Below are 18,411 nucleotides of genomic sequence, written 5' to 3' on the forward strand. Positions count from 1 at the left end.
CTAACAAATCCCAGAAAATTACAATATTACGTGATTCATTAATCATATGTAGAAATGCTTTGCACACATTGATGAATTGAAGACTACTGACTTGACAGTCGACCAGTTGTTTATTTATTGCTCTGTATTAACTCCTCTGAGACTTATTCTATGTCTTAAAATTGCAAACATTAAATGCAGTGCATAATATTTCCTCAGTGTGCTTAAATATATATGCTATCATTAACCTTAATTCCCTCTGCAGCTCATCTTCAACTCTCAACACAATTTAAAATAGCATTATATTACACTGCACTGGGTCGGCAGATATTGTGCTCCGCTCATCAGATTCATTCGTGGTTTCAGATTGCATTTAACGCCTAAATAGGTATGAAGTATAATTGCTGCACACAAAAAAATTCATGATAACCAACTGTGAAGCCATCAGAAGCATTGAAAAAGGACCATCAGTGTATAACAAAAGGCTTAAACTTTCCATGCATTTATTTGATTGAATTTGACCTTCAGTGATGAGACATTTGTTTCAAAAGCCTCATGTAACACACAAAGTTCTGATTCTTAGATGAGCAGACTCTTGGCGGGCACCAGGGATTGAATCATGCCTCGTGGCATGTTGCTCCCCAGAGAGTACGCTGTGGGATGCAATGTGTCCATTTTGGGAGATCTGGATGATTTCCTCCTGCTCGTAAGAGAAACACAAGCATTAGGGAACAAATTGTGGCTTTGATGGCATTCCTGATGGCTGTCAGTAGAGGCTGGGGAGGAAATGGGACGCTCTAACTTAGCCGTAGCATCCAGTCCTGTCCGAGTTGCTTTGATCCCCTTCTTAAGCCTGCAATGGCTTTTTGCATCTGGCGTCTTCTTGCCTTTGTTGTCCTTCTGGAGTGAATTGATAGGAGGTAAAAATTTGAAGTTTTTGATGGGGACAATAGTGACGTCGTGCCTAACGGTGTGCTTCTGAACTTTCAAGGCTCGACACTCTAAAGGAGAAGCTTGTGAGGTTTGGCGAAGCACTGGACTTGTCTCTCGTGCCACCCATTTCTTCTCCGAGGAACCTGGTACGGATTTCTGAGTAACACTGTGGCAAGGCGACGTTGCTTGTTCTTGAGGTCCCGGTTGCTGGCTCAGTGATGCAGCTTCCTTTACATTAGGCTGGCCTGCATTTGGCTTGCAGTGCTGCTCCATCAGGCTGGATGTGCTGCCTACCTTAGGGGACATCCGGTTGAACCCCGAAGTGGCCGAGCTTTCAGCCTCCTTTTGCTTTGCTATGTCTTTCTGACTCATCATTACGCAGCACAAAGGAGAGACTCTGTCCCAACCGTGGACCTGTTGTAAAACCAGATTTGAAATAAAACTTATTTCAATAGCTTTATGTATAGACATAAAACCTATAAAATAAATTCTGCAACTCTTGAGGCTAAATGATGTAGAAAACTTTTCAAAGCACGAGTGTTGCCAAAGGAAGGTGTTAGTAGTGTATATATATTTTGGTCATTTTAATAATTTTCTGTAGCCCTTTAGCTCCCTCCTATTTAAATAGTAACTTATAGTTGAAATATAAATATTCTTATCTTTCAAAGATGTACAAATGTATTTCTGTCTTTGATCTAATAACGGAAGCAATGGACAATCACTTTCTGTTTTTTTACATATTTATCTCAAATGTTTTGATGAAGAGATTATAATTGAATATGTATGATAAAAAAATATATAATTAATCTTCTTTCTTATTTGTGCAATCAATGAAATACATTTTTACAGAAATGTATATTTATAGGGCCTGAGGCTTCATTGCATATATTTATATATGACTGCTAAAAACATCTGAGTCCAATTGCAGTGGATAACAATTAGGGATTCACTAATTGTTCACCAGGTGAAGTGAAAATGTCAACCAGGTTTAGTTAAAAACTGTATTATTTATTTATTGAAGACACACAAGTCAGCCTTTCACTTAGACTTATCTTGCAGATTTAGATTATGATTATTATGATTATTATATTAGATTATTCTCCAGGATTAAAGCAGATAAATGAGAAAAATAAGATCTTGGCTAGAGGTACGTAATAATCTGACAAAGTATTTTTTTTTTTTAAATAGAAAGAATTACACAATTACATCTTCAGCGTTTGGGCACAACCACTGGCAGAAAATCCCCTTTCAGCCCTCTGGCTTTCATTAGTCTTTAGGAAGTGTTGAAGTGGTTTGAAAAGAATGTACACCAAGCAGTAAGTACACAAAAAAAGACCTCTAGTCTCTTGAGAAGACTTGTAAAGGACTAGTGTTAGTGTTGTAAAATAATTATGTCAAACTTTGGAACTTAATTCAGGAGAAAGGCTGTTAAAAGGCTTGAAGCACACAGTTTGAGTTTCAAAAAAACCTAATAACTTAAGAACTCTGCTGATGCTCAGCAATACTGGCTATTTTGGGGTTTAAGTGATTCTACCCCAACCAGCTGTTAGAGATGTCACGCTTAAGTGTGGAAAGTGAATAAAACAAACAAACAAAAAAAAAGGCACTGAATCTTTTAACATAGATTTAGATTGGTTTAGATAACCTTTTTCTCAGAAACAGTAGTTTGAAAGTCAATATATATATATATTTTTTTTTTACTCAGGTTATCATTATGTCATAGTTTGAAGCATTTAGATGTGACAAGCAGAAGGAAAGGGGGCATGCGCTTATAGAAATATGCTCTTTAAAAAAGAAAAACTCTGATAGACGTATAACTACAGAATTAAAATTAAGTCAATAAGACAGACGGGGAAAAGCATAAAGATTACTTACAGCATGTTCCCAACCGGGGTAACAATGCCATTCATATGGTTCCAGATCGCTCATGAAGCTCTGCTCACTAATATCTAGAAGGGCATCAATATGTGTCCTCTCTGGCATCTCCAAAACCTTTGACTCCAAGTCTTCTAGGTATATTGCTGCCTTGTCATATTTTTGTTGCTCCTCCTCGTCATTGTTAACTTGTGGTGCATCTTAGGAGTTGATATAAGATATGTGAAATGTATAATCAAGTCCCGTTCCGGTCAACACAAGATAAAATGCCAAAGCTTTTACTAACCAGACTCACCAAAAACACTCACACTGACTCCTTTTAACATTTTGAATGCGTCAGTCCACTAACCTCTCAGAATAGCATGCCGTTACTGGTTGTGTTTACTCCTGAACTGCAGCGGAGGAAGTTGTGAATGCCTTCAGAGAGCAGCGGTGTCGTCGTCATGGTGACGGGGAGAGGGTGACGTTGAGACCGTGGAAGGGAAGGGTAAGACGCAGCACTAACCTCAGCAACTACAATATATAATTAATACATCGACAACATGTGCGTGTGAATGTAAGGCGGCAGACTAATCAAACACTTCATTTAAATACAATACTAATTGTATGAGTTTGGATTTACGCATGCGTCGGAAACTGTCGATTAGAACAGAAAGCTCCTTAGATGTATAATTAATATTTTTGAACTGCTTGCATGTGTTTGGGCGGAGCTATATTTTATAACGTCGAAGTGAAAACAGGGAAGTTAACAAGTTTTATTGCTTCAGGAGGAAACCATTTTGGTCAGTTGGTACGTGAACTTCTGCACGTAGGCTGTTATGTGCGTCAGTACGCTCAATTCATGCAAGGTAGCTCTGAAAGGAAGGCTAGCTTACTTCTTTAAAATGCAAGCGGCTGTTACTGACGATTTTTACTCGCTCTTCCTCTCTCTCTTGCTTTCTCTTTCTGTCTTCCACTGAGCAGAACGTGAGTTCGAGTTGCCATATCTGCAGCTGCAGTCCAGCTCTCAGCTGCGGAACAACAATCCCTCGGTTAATTGGTCCAGAGCTGCGGAGTGTCGGCATCTGACGCAACAGGAGCGCCTATCCGCGAGGGGGACACTGATACCTGAGCACTTTATGTCTTGACTCGCCGGGTGTACTTCATCACGACCAACTCGGTTCTGCAGTACAGGTCACCGTGGCGCTGAAGCAAAGCCCCAGTGTGTGCGTCCCATCCGTGGCAATGCTGCCTCCGAAGAACTGCCTCCCGAGGAACTACAGCTGCATCGCGGGGCTCTTCGGAAGCCTGACCGCGGCCAACCCGAGGCTGGAGGATGGAGAAGAGTATGATGTGATGAACGGCTCGTGTGAACCCATGGAGAACCCGGTGGTGGACGAGAGGCCACGGGGCAGGGAGATTTTTCTCAAGACCCCGCAGAGCCCGAACCTCCGCCGTAGGTGCAAATCGCTCCCTACGCCTCTGGAGAGAGCAAAGTTGGAGATCGCACGCAGTAGAAGTCCGACCAGTCAGAAAAAGGTGCGCTTTGCTGACTCCCTGGGTTTGGAGCTCATATCTGTGAAGCACTTCGACGATGCGGACGACCCGGAGGTGCCGGAGCGCATTTTGGCGAAGCTGCCCAAAGCGACGCTCCATCACCTGGACACAAAGTTCCCCCGGGCTCCTACGCAGTCCGTGTTCATGGAGCTGCAGTTCACAAACCCAGGCACGCTACCCGACTTCGAGCAGAAAGTCAGAGAGGTGAAGGTGCTGCTGGAGACGGTGCAAACGGACGACTTCACCCTCTCCGGCTTTGTGCGCGTCTTGAATCTGGCCTTTGAGAAGAGCGTCTCTTTGCGCTATTCCCTAAACAACTGGATAACCTTCATGGACAGCTTGGGCACCTATGTTCCAGACTCGAGCGACGGTGTCACTGACAAGTTCAGCTTTAAGATTGTCATGCCCGCCTACTTAGATAACGGTGGCACCTTGCAGTTCGCCATTAAATACTGTGTCGGCGGGCATGAATTCTGGGACAATAACAACGGGAACAACTACAAGGTGCGTCGCCATCGGCTAAAGATGTCGCCACCTCGGGAGTGGGAAAATGGTTGGATCCACTTTATTTGAGTGATGGGCTCTGATTTTACGCTCTCGATTAGTGCGTTATCTGCGCGTAATGCTCTCCGGATACACCTTAATGTAGGACTGTAGCCTGTAAAATGTTTGGATTCATTTCTTCTGTCATAATCAGCCACTAATATGCTGTGACAGTAAATATTGACCCATGCTATTTCCAAACAGCTGCCCTGTTGCGATAATATTACACTGACTGGATGAGCCTGACAGGGTCCCAGCAGGAGGGGCGGGGATGCGGTCTGATATATAATTTTATTTATTTATTTAATTTTTTTTGCCTTGATGTCAGGGCTCGGTGAAGCTTGGTGCCCTTTTGGGGGGGGAGGGGGGGGGGGGACATGCGCAAATGATGTAATATGCCACGGAAAACGCCAGCTTCAGGCTTTACTACTCACGCCAGGAGAAGTTGTAACATTTAGCTGCTTCGATTTTGCATTTTTGTTTAGCGTGCTTGTAGATTTAACGGTAAACAGAAAGCCTTGCGCAGCTATCTGGGTCCGGAGTCCCTCAGTGATCTCCTGCAGTCTGTGGAGGAAAACGCGCACACCTCTGCTGAAACAGAGGACAAAATCTAAATTAAACAATTTAACATAGATTGTATGTTAAATAATAAGATATATTGATATGAAAAAAGATATTTTATGTACTAAATAATAATTTCCTATGAGATTCTATCAAACATGCCTTATTCTATTTGAAATATATGTTATTTTTGTGCAATATTATCACCTTTTGGACAAAACTAAATATTAAGTAGTTATCAAGTGATGCATCCAGCCAGCATTTGTGTTTGGTCGCCTTGTGAATCTTGCTGTGGCTGGTTTGGAAACTAAAGACTTTAAAGTTTTATTTGTGACTCTTGGCTGTTTAGCTCAAAGTACCAAGATAAGAATACCAATCCTACTGTTTTTCTTTTTCTTTTTTTAGATGACCTAGATATTGTAGTCAGATTTAATCACAATTCTTATTATACTCCATTTTTTCCCCTAGATAGTAAATGGTACACTTATTGCACAAACCTAATTTTAAGTGGACCCTGGTGTATAATTGGCTTCTTGTCTGGAACCTGCATGAGTGAACTACTGAGAAAGCTGGTGTGCAAAACCAGATGAGAACCATGAAGGTATTATCTGGATTTCAAATTAATATTAAGAAAGCTATTTCAAATTTAGAAATACATCTAGGAGCCATATGGATGCATTAAAGTTGTAGACAATCCCATTTGGGACCCATTATTCAGCACAGGTCCTTCTTGAATGTGCTCCACATGTGAATGCTGGCTGGGTAGGGGCGACATAGTTGGATTGTAATTTGCCTTCATGTTATTTTAATCTGTAGCATTAATCCAATATTATTTTCAGAAAACAAAACAGTGCATTTCTTTTAACCCTGTATGACTAGGGTTGTGTTTATACACAATGGGAACCACTTCTTCTTGAAAATCTTTCTTTCCACCGACTGCACTGCTCCAACATGGTTGTTCTTCCAATCAGGAAAACGTATGCAGAGGCTGTAGGAGCAGTCAAGTTTACCTCACTTTATTTTTGTACTTCCTCCTCTTCAGGCTAGTGGTGGTGATAGAACAGATGGTATTTATAGTAATTATTTTTACATTCAAACAAAAGTGTATTATTGTATACTCACAGATGGAAATATTTTCGGTCCTCGATTGCACTGTTAGCGTTGTTTCCACATAGCAGTTTTGTCTGTAGACAAAGTAGCTACTACAGATGACTGCTTTAAACAGCTTCTGCTGCTGTAAATTTACTCAATCACTTTGCAAGGGTCGGTGGGGGTAGTTGTCCTTTTGCACGTCACAGGAATGACCAAACAATGTCAGCCATTATTTATTTCTGCAGCCCGTCTCACTGCTTGTTTTTCATGCTGTTGTCACGGATTCATCTGATTTATGCCATGGTTTTTTTCAACATAAATTGGTCCTGCATATATTTTTATTGAATTCTTTTTAACTTAGTCCCCTGTGCATTGCATTGCACTCAGTGCTTATGGTGAACTAAAGCTTGTAAATAAACTTGAATGCAGATTCCCTCTTTGCTCCTTCCTCTGGAATAATAATGCTTGAAACAACAGGAAGCAGAGGAGGAGGAACACTCAGCGTGCTTTTAATTCCAGTCCTCTGAGTGTAGTCTGAACATCACCTTGGCCTTTATTTACATCCCCAGGGCCTCAGAGGAAAGTTTTCCACTGGAAGGGCCCGGAATGTGGATGAAGGCTATTCCTGTAACCACTTAGCTTGGGGTTAGGAGCTGTTCCCACCATGAATCCATCGGTGGTGTTGGTCTTCGACTTTGACACATGTCAGCACCCAAAGACTGAGGCTAATAATTGGCTCTGATGAGGTGTGAGGGAGACTCAGTGACATTTGCTACCACACATATTTGTTATGTACATAGCCGCAAATTACTGTGGATATAAAAGGTCTAAGCATGCCAGATTCTGTTAAACATAGTTGAAAACAACACGTTGTCCGTCTATGTGTACACTTTTGTCAAGCTGTGTAATAGAAGACAGTATTGTTGAGATAACAAATAGATAGAAACACCAAAAACGTATCCCAGCCAACAAAAAGTGAGTTTCTTACATCGAAGACTTCACCGCCACCTGATCGGACTTTCTATGTTAGAAAAATCTGATGAGGTTCCTTAACTTGAATGACTTTTCACATTCTCCTGTCTCATGGTACTAAATTGTAGTAAATGTGTACAAATCAGTTTTAGCTCAATGTTATTGTTATTGGTGCATCCCAATCATAAAGTCAACAAAAGGGCCTGAGGTTTCATTAGACACTCACCTGTATGTAAACATCATTATTTGCATCAAAACAGAGAAATATGTTACTGTGTATGTAATCGTGTCCGTGTTTCATGCTGAATGTCTTCCTATTGGTGTTCTGTGTATTTTTGAAGCATTTCCAATCCTCATTGGTGCAAATGGTTCAGTCATTCGATGCTGCAAAATTATAGGAAGTTCTCTGAGTCAATTAATACAAGTCTAATTGTAGAGAGCAGTAATTGTGGATGTTGGTTGGATTTGCTTGATTTTTATTAGCCAGAATTTGAGTCGCACCTCTGCAAAAAAAGGCATGTACACTTTGATTCGATGCAAACTGTTCACTATGTGAGTGATTCGTATCACGATTGATGCAAGTGAGGAAAGATTGTAGACTTTATGAACTCTGGACAGCGTCTAGGGACATGTAAGGTCTGAATAGGAAATGTAAGATGCACTTTGGTGCTTGATAGCTTTTTACATGAATGGTTCATGATTGTAGCTTATACCGAGCAGTCAAAGCAGGTCTAATGCAGTTAGAGGAGGAAAAGGGATGTGTGTTATATGGCTCTGAAACTTTCTCCTTGGAAATCTTTTCCAGCTATTAGCACATTGTGCTGCTCTTGTGTCTCAGTCTGTCTAATGTATTATAACTTAATGACACTGGTATATATATTTTTTTATTTATCTTCTTTTATTTGCATCTTTTCAGAACTATTTGTTTGAACATCTACACTGTGAGTTTCGTGTCCTTTATTCTGTGAAAGTTCTTCATATTTGCACGTCGAGCAGAAACGTACTGTCATATTTACGTTCAGCTTGTAATGTAATTCCATACTTTGTTAAATTAATGATTAATAAAAGCTTTTGTGATGGAAAACAATCTTTCTATTTCTTGAGCTCACAGCCACCCAACTAGAAGCGTAAAAATATTTCTTGCTTTTTCTAAGTGACTGTTCTCCCAAGTAGTTTCAGTAGTAGGTCAGTCAGACGTCTTGTTTCTATGGACCTGCCATTGGCCACCATTCTTGAAGCAGATCTGTGCAGCGGGTTTCAGCACGATGCCATTATCAGCCTGCCTAAGGACATGTCCTTGAATTGATTTCGGCTTTGACACCGCTCCTCTGTTTACAGAAGGGGTGCTTGAAACAGGAGAACGTGCAGGAGAAGCCTCCCACATTTTATGGCACCTTCTATGTTTTAAAAAAAAACAAACAAAAAAAACAATATATCTTGTGTGACAAAGACTAATGGTAGAGTTCTTAAACCTACGGAGAATTAAGGAAGGTGTGTTTGCTTTTCCTTTAATTATTTTAACATTTATAAAGGTTATGTTGACATAAGATAACGCCTCTGTTCATGAAATGCAGAAGTACACAGTCAACATTTATTTCTCGCTACCTGTTCATGTGCACACACATGCATCAACAGCATTTCCTATCATATATTTAAATACTTTGTATGCAGACCTTTTTTTCTTTACAGCCACACAGAGCTTAATACTCTTAAGCTTAAGGTAAAGACGAGATTCACTGTCTTTACCTTAGAGGACACATGACACGTGGACGGATGGGGTTCAAAGCGCTGGCCCTGCAGTTAAAGAACTACTGCTGATCCATTGAAAACACGGCCATATTGGATCTAACGTGAAGCATCCACACATTTTATTCCGACATGCATCTTTTTCTTGATCTGTTTTTGCAGTAACATATTTAAAAATCCTCTGTTTTTGCAAACTAGACCAGTTATTTCAAATATGCTAATTATTCAAATTGGAATACAAGTGTCTCTCAACATTATTGAAAAAATAATGACTTTCGAAATTTTGGTCAGAGAGTGCAACCCACATATTGTTTCATTACACACAGGTCGGTATATTTCAAGTGTTTATTTGTGTTATTTGCGATCATTATGGATTACGGCTAGTAAAAATCTAAATTAAAGCTTCTCTGGAAATTAAAGAGACAACTTCACAGCTGCCACACTGCCACAAGAGGCCACTGCTAAAGAAAATGATTGTTCACAGAGTGAAGTATCCAAGTACACTGATGGAAAGAAAAATGTTTTGTGCCATAGGCTTATTGCCTCTCTATCATGTTTTTCTGATTCAGTAATAATGCACAACGAGTCACTAAATATTGAGAGCCTATATATTGTGCTGTACATGAACCCACATTTCTAAAGGGAAAAATCTTTTTATGGGGATCTTAAAGAACATTCTGGTCAAAAACTATAAAACTTAATTATTGAAGTGAACGAAAACAAAAAAATGTCTAAACATATATGCATGTAAGAAGTAAATGCTTAACATTTTGGATTGAGTTACAAAGATAATTTGACTTTTGGATTATATTTTATGCCTTCTTGAGATGCAGCTGTGTACCCTCCAGCAAGTAAAATAGGAAACACCTTTCACTGATAGGAAATGAAAGTAATTTAATTAGTTTGAGTTGGCCTCGCTGAGCACCTGTAAAACAAACCAAGAATAACTGCATCACTGTTTGAGTTTGTGTAACAGATTAAGTGTGTGTTGCACCTGGGTTTCTGGAGTCATATTTAGAACATGTTGGTTAACATGTTAATCTGTTTGTTCACCAGCAGAGTGTCGTCACTGAGCGCTCTTGGCTCACAGTCAAAGGAAGCTGAGTGACGGTAGCGTTGAAGGCTTCCTGACGGTCGGTGAGTTCTCTGCGTAGCAGCTTAATCCTTTCAGCAACCTGTGAACGTGGATCCATATGGCCAGTCAATGAAAACCTGCTGTGAAGCTAATTTGATTCTATGATTGGACCTACTCAGCAGCTTGCTCAGTCAGTCCTGTGATTCCCCAGGATAACGATAAATATAGATCCATCCAGTTTCACTGAGAAGTGAAGCAGGAAATTAAGACATGCGTAGTTAGTTTTCATTACAATGTGGCTCATTTATCTTAGTCTTTGATGTATTTATCTCTTGAAGATGTGTTGGATTTGCCACCATCAGCAAACCATTTCACAGCAAGCTTAGGCTTTTTTTTTTTTTTTTAAAAAAGAAACATAATTCTTGTATATTTTTAGCCATTCAGAGCTGGACCTGTTAGTGATCTTTGATCATTATCTTGCGGCATAGCCCACATTCGCTTGAGTTAAAAGTCTCAAACTGAGGGTCATGTATTCTAATTCAACATTTCCTGCTGAAATTCTGAAATTTTGGCATATCATTTATAGCAAGTTGTACATATTCTGAAGCAGCAAAGCAGTCCCAGGAAATCAAACTGCTGTCATCATGCTAAAATGTTGTGTTGGTAACAGAACGGACGTCTTTGCAAAAGTTCAACTTTACTCCATTTAGGCTACAAATTATTTTCAGAAAAGCTGGGAACAATATTCCCAAAAGGTCTAGACAGGGTCGGCCCAAGCTTCCATGGGGCCCTGAGCGAAATGTGGTTTTGGGCCCTCTAGTTCTGCTAACAATGTGGACTGACTGCAATCAGCAGTCTGATCATTAGATCATTCACACACCTGCCATAAACTTATTGCATCTCTGGCAGTGATGTTTACATTATATACATGTCTAATATTGGATCCATTTTGCTTACTTAACTTCTGACCGGAGCTTTAGACGTTTGGATGCGCTCTGCATGGCAGCTCATGTTACCGCAAAGCTTGCGGTACCTACCTCGACCACCAGGGGCCCCCAAGAGCTATTTTTTTTTCTTTTTATCAATAAAATAATAATTTCTACATACATGATCAAATATATATAATTGTAAAAAAAAAAATCACTTCATGGTAAAATTGTGTGTTTTTAATATTATAATGCCAGAAATTATTACAAAAAAAAAAAAAATCAGCTCCACTGAGTGGGGCCCCTTGGTGCTTAGTTTGCTCATACCTTGGGCCGGCCCTGGGTCTAGAAAATAACCGTGTGGTGGTTTTTCTTTCCTTTTTTTCCTTTTTTTAGCATTTCTTCATGTACTTTCTCAAACAGTTTCCAACTTGGTACTTCCTCATTCAACATGCATATAAATGCATATTGAGTGCATTCAATATGCATTCATATTCATAAAAATTCAAATTCGTAATCCCATGAATTTGCAACTATATTTTTGACACACAATACATTTGGTTTGGATGACCGTTTTTCTTAATAAATTAAATCCACATTTCAGAGCTAACTGTTTTTTTATTTACTCAGCTCATATTTTTGCCTGATATTATTTGATAAACCGAAAGATTTATGCATGACAAAATGACTGCGCATCGAGGCTTCGATATCTGCTCTGAGGACATGTTGACATGTAACCAGGATCAAACCTCCAAATCTGGACAATTATTGGAAAAGTTGAAAACTCTCAACTCTCCAGCCACAGCTGTTGAGACCAACCAAATGAGTACAATCAAATCAACAACAATGTGTACAGCTTTCTGTGCAGCCAGCTGTGATAATCAGACAACATTGTCATGAAGTGCAACAACCAACAGCTGCTTACATAACTCCTGTGTTCATGTGATGATGATGATGATGATGATGATGATGATGCGCTCTTCACATCCCCCACCCCCAGGCCTCAGCTTTATTAGGCTGCAACAGAAAACCTTAGGATGCCTTTTCAGACCAGTGCTGTTTCTCTCACCTCACCTGGAGCGTCCTTCACCTCCAATAACAGGAAGCCACTTCAGAGCACACAAATAAGTTCTGTAAGTTTGAATTTTAATCCTTTATATGAGGCGTTCACAAAGATAAAAAGAAAAATGTATCCAAAGATGCTGATTCAGAGGCCGCTGCAGCCGCATGGGGTCAGGCCATAACCCGGTCGAAAGTGAGCACTAATTGATCTGCTAAGTGATCTTCTACTGCCATGGAAAATTCATTATGTTGTTTTGAACTGACTGTGTTGTCTTCCCTAAAACCATGCATCTTCATGTCATAACATTCACTTAGACACTCTCACAAAGAAGGGAAGACAAGACAGGACAGGACAGTACAGGAGTCTGACTCTATCTTCTTCAACCTTTCCCAACCTCCCTCTCTACTGAGCCCACTTTCACTCATCTGTCTACATATTTTATCACAAAAAAAAGTAATGTGAACAATCTACATCTCTTAAGTTGGGACGTATATGTAAGCTATGCTTTACATATACGTTGAATAATTGTTTTCCTTGAAACACAATAAAGTCAAGCATGCATATAAATCAAATACATATTGCCAAAGGAGTACCTTATCTCCTAAACCCCCCAACTATGCTTTTAGACATGTATAATAATTCATGAGGACATCATGAGATATTAATAGAGACGGCAGCTTTAGTCATGTGACAGGTAGTTGTTTGTGACAAAGGCAGATCTGGTATTCTCCTTAAGAGCTTCAATCTTTTTGAAACTCACTGCTTAAAGTGGATTTCCCTTTTAAACCCGTTTGCTTGAAGGCAGCGGGTTTAAACCTCCAGTCCAACAGAACTCACCTTATTCTTGCCATGATGTCTGGATTTTTGGTTTAAAACCTAAAAGAACTCAGAAAATAATGTTTTGTTGCTTTATATATGCATATATCCTCCACAATCTGTGGAAAGCTTCTCAAAGGATGAATCAACTAACCTAAGAAAGGTTTGTTTGTTTATGAGTGAATGCCACGGCTTGTTTCACCACAAACCATATTTGGATGTGTTCCAGGAAAACTAGAGGGAAATGCTTCTGAGGCAATACTTTCTCAGCAAAACAATGGCCCTTCGCCACTTCTGCATGCCACATTTCAGACTGATATATTAAGGGCTGATGTAAGGTTGTATGGGACCGTAAGCAGAATTTGATTTGGAGTTCCTTTTGATGTCAGGAACATCAAAACAAGTATAAAAAATATTTATCTATTGAGGGAATTCATATTAAAGCATGTCTGGGAGGCCCAGTGATGGTTTGGGGACCCTAAGTAGTGGCTTACTTTGCTTGGGCTGGGTTTGGGTATATTCTACGATAAAATGCTCTGTTTAATCTAGAAAATAATAAGATCAATATCTAATTACATGTACACAACGGCCAAACTAGTCTCTTCTTTAAACTTCTGTTTTTCTTGTTCTTTGGTATCCTTTTTTTCTGCCTGTTTTGCTCCAGTTTTGTATTGGTTTTGACCTAAGTGATCATGTTTGATTTGATTTTCTAAATTTGCATTTAATTTCCATAAAACTGGCAATTGTCTGCTGACCTCTCCATAGTACAGCATAATTGCCTTTTGTTTATTGTCCACCTGTCTGTTGTAAATAGGTATATTTGTGTCCTTAGGTTTTATTTTTGATTTTTATACCCAATCTTTTACAGCTTTTTGAAGGAGTTGTTTTATTACTGCTCACCTTACTCTTTTTTCTTTTTCTTTTTTTCCAGTATGGACATGTCTGCTGTTCCATTAAGTAGATGAGTGTGACTACTGCAGCCACAGTAAATTTTTGCACAGTGAAGAGCAAATAACTCTGGGCCAGAGGCACACACATAAATTATCCACTGATCCTGACAATTTTCAAGAGCAAACCAGCGATAAGCGAAATGACAAATTGAGAGAATCGGGAATAGACAGAAATAAACAGGCAGGAGGCAGATTAGAGTGAAGTGTGTTTGAGCTATACTTAACAGACTATTTATTATCAGTCCCAAGCTGACAGGTCTGTCACCGCCTCTCAGAAAATGCCATCAACAGGAGCTACTGCTGAGGCATGAAAAAATGATTTCCTTTTCAGGTAAAATGTGATTTTTGAAAAAAATATCTGAGTGATTTCTACTATAGCTACTTGTAATGAATATGATGAAATGATCATTTTGTTCACACATCACTTACCTTGGTGTCCTTGAAAGCGCCAACCCAAGAACCCAACTTTGGCTAACACTGTTTCAACTCAGACAAGGACTGATCTGATATTCTTCATCTTCTGCAGTTGTAGCTTCAAGTATGACGATATTTAAGTAACTCCAGTAACTATAGATCAGTTTCATATTCCGCTGTAGAGACCAGTCTACATCTACCACTGATCTACATAATTTCATGTTTCATTTCCTAACCAAAAACAAATAAATAAACAGAGACAGTACAGTATTGACTAAATCATAGTGGAGATGATTTCTTAGGATCTCAGGACATTGTGTTATTTGTGCGCAGATGGACATGTCTCATTTAAAATCCCTACAGCATTCTGTTATGCGTTTATGTACAAGGTTGTGCAAGAGGATCTATTACACATTGAATGGAGAAGGTCACCCTCAAATACACTCAACGTTTCTTTCGAAGGATGCTTGTCTAAGAATCCCTGGATGTGCAGCTTTATCTAGCTTTGTATCTCAGGTGACTTTAGATGCTCATCTTTGTCTCCTCCACCGGCACTTTATCACAGGGAATGATGTCAATGACTGTCACTCCAGCTCTCATTTAGAAAGGAAGAAAAAAAACCCCAAAAAAACAAAAACGACGCCTCTATCTGCTGTTTGGAAGCACAGCCCGACGCGTGAGTGATTCAGCAAAACGTGACCGCTGTCAGTACAGATATTTGTTAGTGGCTATCCCTCCCTGCAGCTGGATGCTCTGTGTATCCACCAAGCAGCAGAAGCGATCCATAAGTATGAAAATACAGTGAACTTGTTTATGCGTACGTATTTGTGTGAGAGTGTGTGTGCATATTTAGGCTGCCCTCTGCACATGTTTCTATCTTTGTTAACCCGAGTCATATCCTTCTCAGCCTTTCCCCTGTATCTCTGTGTGTCTCTCTGTTGCCTTTGGGTGCACAGGATTCACAACAGGTCTCATAAATTAACGATGTTGCTGCACTCTCTCACACCTCTTGTCTTGTCTGGCTTCCATCCCAAAGCGCTCTCCGGGTCTCTCTCTCTGAGTCTCCCTCACAGACACGGGCAGGTCACATGGAGCCAGTGTGTGATGACATAAGCTGGAGTCTTGCTTTTGCAGAAAAGAAGGACTTTCGACGCCGAGTCTAGTTTTGTGGTATTTTTTATTTGATGCAATAAGTGGATGTGTACACAGTGCTGAAATATACATAAGGAAATATTTCAGTTTAATTCAGGGCAGGAAATGGCTGCAGACTCTTAGGTCAGCTGCTGAGCTGAACCTCACACTCCACTGAAGAGTTCAGTTGTATAGTGTTGGGTTTTATAGCTCCAACATTTATAGCACAGATGCTTAAAAGGTGGGATTGATTTAGTTAGCATTTCAAGATGTATATATCCTATTTCATCAAGTACTCCAAAACTTTAAAAGGTATTTGAACAATTTTACGTTTTTAGAGCATTTTAAGTCATTTTTGCTGTTTAATAAAAATGATGGACAATAGCAGAATTACATCTAACCTGTTTTGAACACCGATTGATAGAGCCGCATCATGCTAAAGATATTTTTCCGTGTATTTATTTATTTATTATTATTCTGTGCACACGTGTAGAAGAAACGGTTTCTGTGTGACGAGTCGAACTGATGATCTTCATGCATGTGTGCACCCAGACTCCATATGGTGTCTTATGTGGAGGCGATTCAGGCTCTCTGCTGCCCTCTGGTGTTCTATCATCTGAAAACTTCACTTCCTACTTGATCCAAATCACAACAACACATAGTCTACACACCATCTCAACAAAAAAGACAAATCATTCATCATTCTGAATGCAGTTGATAACATAACAATGATGCCATACCAAATTATAATACCAAGAACTGTGGCATAATTTAGGGTTTGTGTTGCTTTGGTTTGAAAGAGATTCACTCTCTAGGTGAGATTTACAATTATAAATATTTTTAATGTGACCTGCTAACATCAGGGACTGCTAAAGCTTCCTTGGAGTGTTTGGAAAACTCACACAGGTAAACTCATACAGTTGTAACCTGTGTAAAATATTAATCACGTCTGTTCGCTTTGAACGCTTTTAAACTCACTGCCTTTGCTGCCCCCCACTCCTGTATTTACAGGTTGCTTTTTCGTGCAGGGTTGTTTCGTTTTTTTATATTTTATTTATTTATTTATTTATTTTTTGCAGCCCCACACTTTGTCCTAATTGTGGGAACAGAGTGTGAGATACAATTTTTTTTTTCACCTCCAAGAAACCTTATGTTTTAATTTTTCTGATCTGTCGAGAAGGGCAGTGCCTTCATGGCTGCAGCTCCAGGGATCTGTCTTCCCTGTCTTTGTTTTGTTCATTTGTCATTCTTTGTACTGAAATAAAATTATGTTCCGCATCTGTACAATAACAATAAAATCATTTTGATTCTAGTTTTGGTAACTGTCACTCACTGAGGGCAAACGTTACTTGTTGCAGTTACAGTTAATGTTAATGTGAAAAGCCTTAAAATAAAATAATCCTTTATTCCAGTAGCACCATTTATCATTGAAAAACATTTTAAAATTCTAATCTTTATTAAAAACACAATGCACCCTATATACTGTCCTCCTTCAATAATTCAACACGTACAATTTGCATACTTGTAATTTGACATCAATAATGTTAAATTCATATTTTGTATCATGGGCTGTTTTCAGCAAGACATTTTCAAGCCACACTCTGAAAAAGGAGTCAGTATTGTGACTCTGCCAGTAGGATAAACTTTTAGCCCAATAACAAAACAAGGGGAGCTCCAGAATAAAAATATTTCTGCAGAATGGGATCTGACCTGATGAAAAACATATATCCACCGAGTCCAAATATTTATTCAGTGCGACTCTTTTATGAAATTACACATAACCTCTTTGATTTTCGATGACTCCCATCCTGTGGTGAATAATTTAAACTACATCTACTGATTAGTACAACTTTTGGCAGACAGAATTAAATCCTCTTAAAACAATGTAGTTATTCTGGGATTATTAATAAATCTTTACTGGCATGACATCAGATTACTTGAGCTCCTGTTCAAAATCTCCCAATGTGTCTCATTTATCTGGCTACGCCACATGTTCAAGTGAACACAATCAAGAAATGTCTTCCTGAGACACAGGCCACTACCTCTGTCTGTGTCCTTGTCTTTGACGAGACACATCACAGCCTCAATTTGTCTGGATTTACGCCTGCTCTCCCTCCCAGGTCACCCTCTCACACTCCATCTGGTCCCTCCAATCTTCACATCCCAATCTTTCTCTGAATGTATTAGCTCGAACATCATCTATGTAGGAGGATCACATTTAGACTCCCACTCGCTCATTTCGTCCCTCTTTCAGGCGTATGTGTCCCCCACACAAGAATAAATATAAAAACGTTGTCCTTTTTCGTCAGGCTTCACTTAGCTTTTCTTAGATAAGCTGACACTTCTCATCCTGTCGCCCTCTCTGCCTCTCCAAGGACTTCACTGCTGCCATGGTGACCAGCTTCTGCAACACAGGTGCGACCCCGACCTTGTGGGCCAATTAGCCTTTCATGTCTGTGGATTAATTATACCCGTGTCTCTTGTTGCTTGCAGTGTGTTTATATTAAAAGTAACAATGATTTTCTCTGGTTATCTAACAGAGCCTAGACTTGAGATTTGGCAGGTGACAAATGGAGGACTTAAGATGTTGAATGGGGAGTAAATAATCAGACTCTTCTGGTTTGTGTTGTTTTAGCTGCTCAGCCATCAGAATAGAATAGAGATTCAGATAAGAACATTTTGGCACAAACTCAGCCCCACATCTACATCATCTCCCACGTTTTGTAAAGAATAACTGAGCTAAATTTTACTCAAAAAAACACATATCAATATTGTACAACAGAACTTAAGCGGACAAAA

At 39.5% G+C, this 18,411-nt stretch overlaps 2 protein-coding genes across 3 annotated transcripts; one reads left to right on the forward strand and one right to left on the reverse strand.

Annotated features, from left to right (window-relative positions):
- Positions 1 to 465: 465 nt before the first annotated feature.
- On the reverse strand, positions 466 to 3,275 carry LOC122842980 (uncharacterized protein C16orf46 homolog). 2 transcript variants are annotated; one of them, XM_044137343.1, is made up of 3 exons: positions 3,137 to 3,275; positions 2,788 to 2,987; positions 466 to 1,326 (listed from the first exon to the last, which is right to left on the reverse strand). In XM_044137343.1, exons 2-3 carry the CDS (start codon positions 2,893 to 2,895, stop codon positions 559 to 561), a joined length of 876 nt encoding a protein of 291 aa, XP_043993278.1. In that variant the 5' UTR covers positions 2,896 to 2,987; positions 3,137 to 3,275; the 3' UTR covers positions 466 to 558. The 2 variants fall into 2 exon arrangements, with proteins under 2 accessions (XP_043993278.1, XP_043993268.1); XM_044137333.1 differs by having other exon boundaries at positions 3,083 to 3,190.
- Positions 3,276 to 4,011: 736 nt separating this feature from the next.
- On the forward strand, positions 4,012 to 5,206 carry LOC122842992 (protein phosphatase 1 regulatory subunit 3E). Its single transcript, XM_044137355.1, has one exon. It carries the CDS (start codon positions 4,012 to 4,014, stop codon positions 4,894 to 4,896), a length of 885 nt encoding a protein of 294 aa, XP_043993290.1. The 3' UTR covers positions 4,897 to 5,206.
- The last annotated feature ends 13,205 nt before the right edge of the window (positions 5,207 to 18,411 follow it).

Source organism: Gambusia affinis, linkage group LG02 (assembly GCF_019740435.1).
Source record: "Gambusia affinis linkage group LG02, SWU_Gaff_1.0, whole genome shotgun sequence".
Lineage (NCBI taxonomy): Eukaryota > Metazoa > Chordata > Actinopteri > Cyprinodontiformes > Poeciliidae > Gambusia > Gambusia affinis.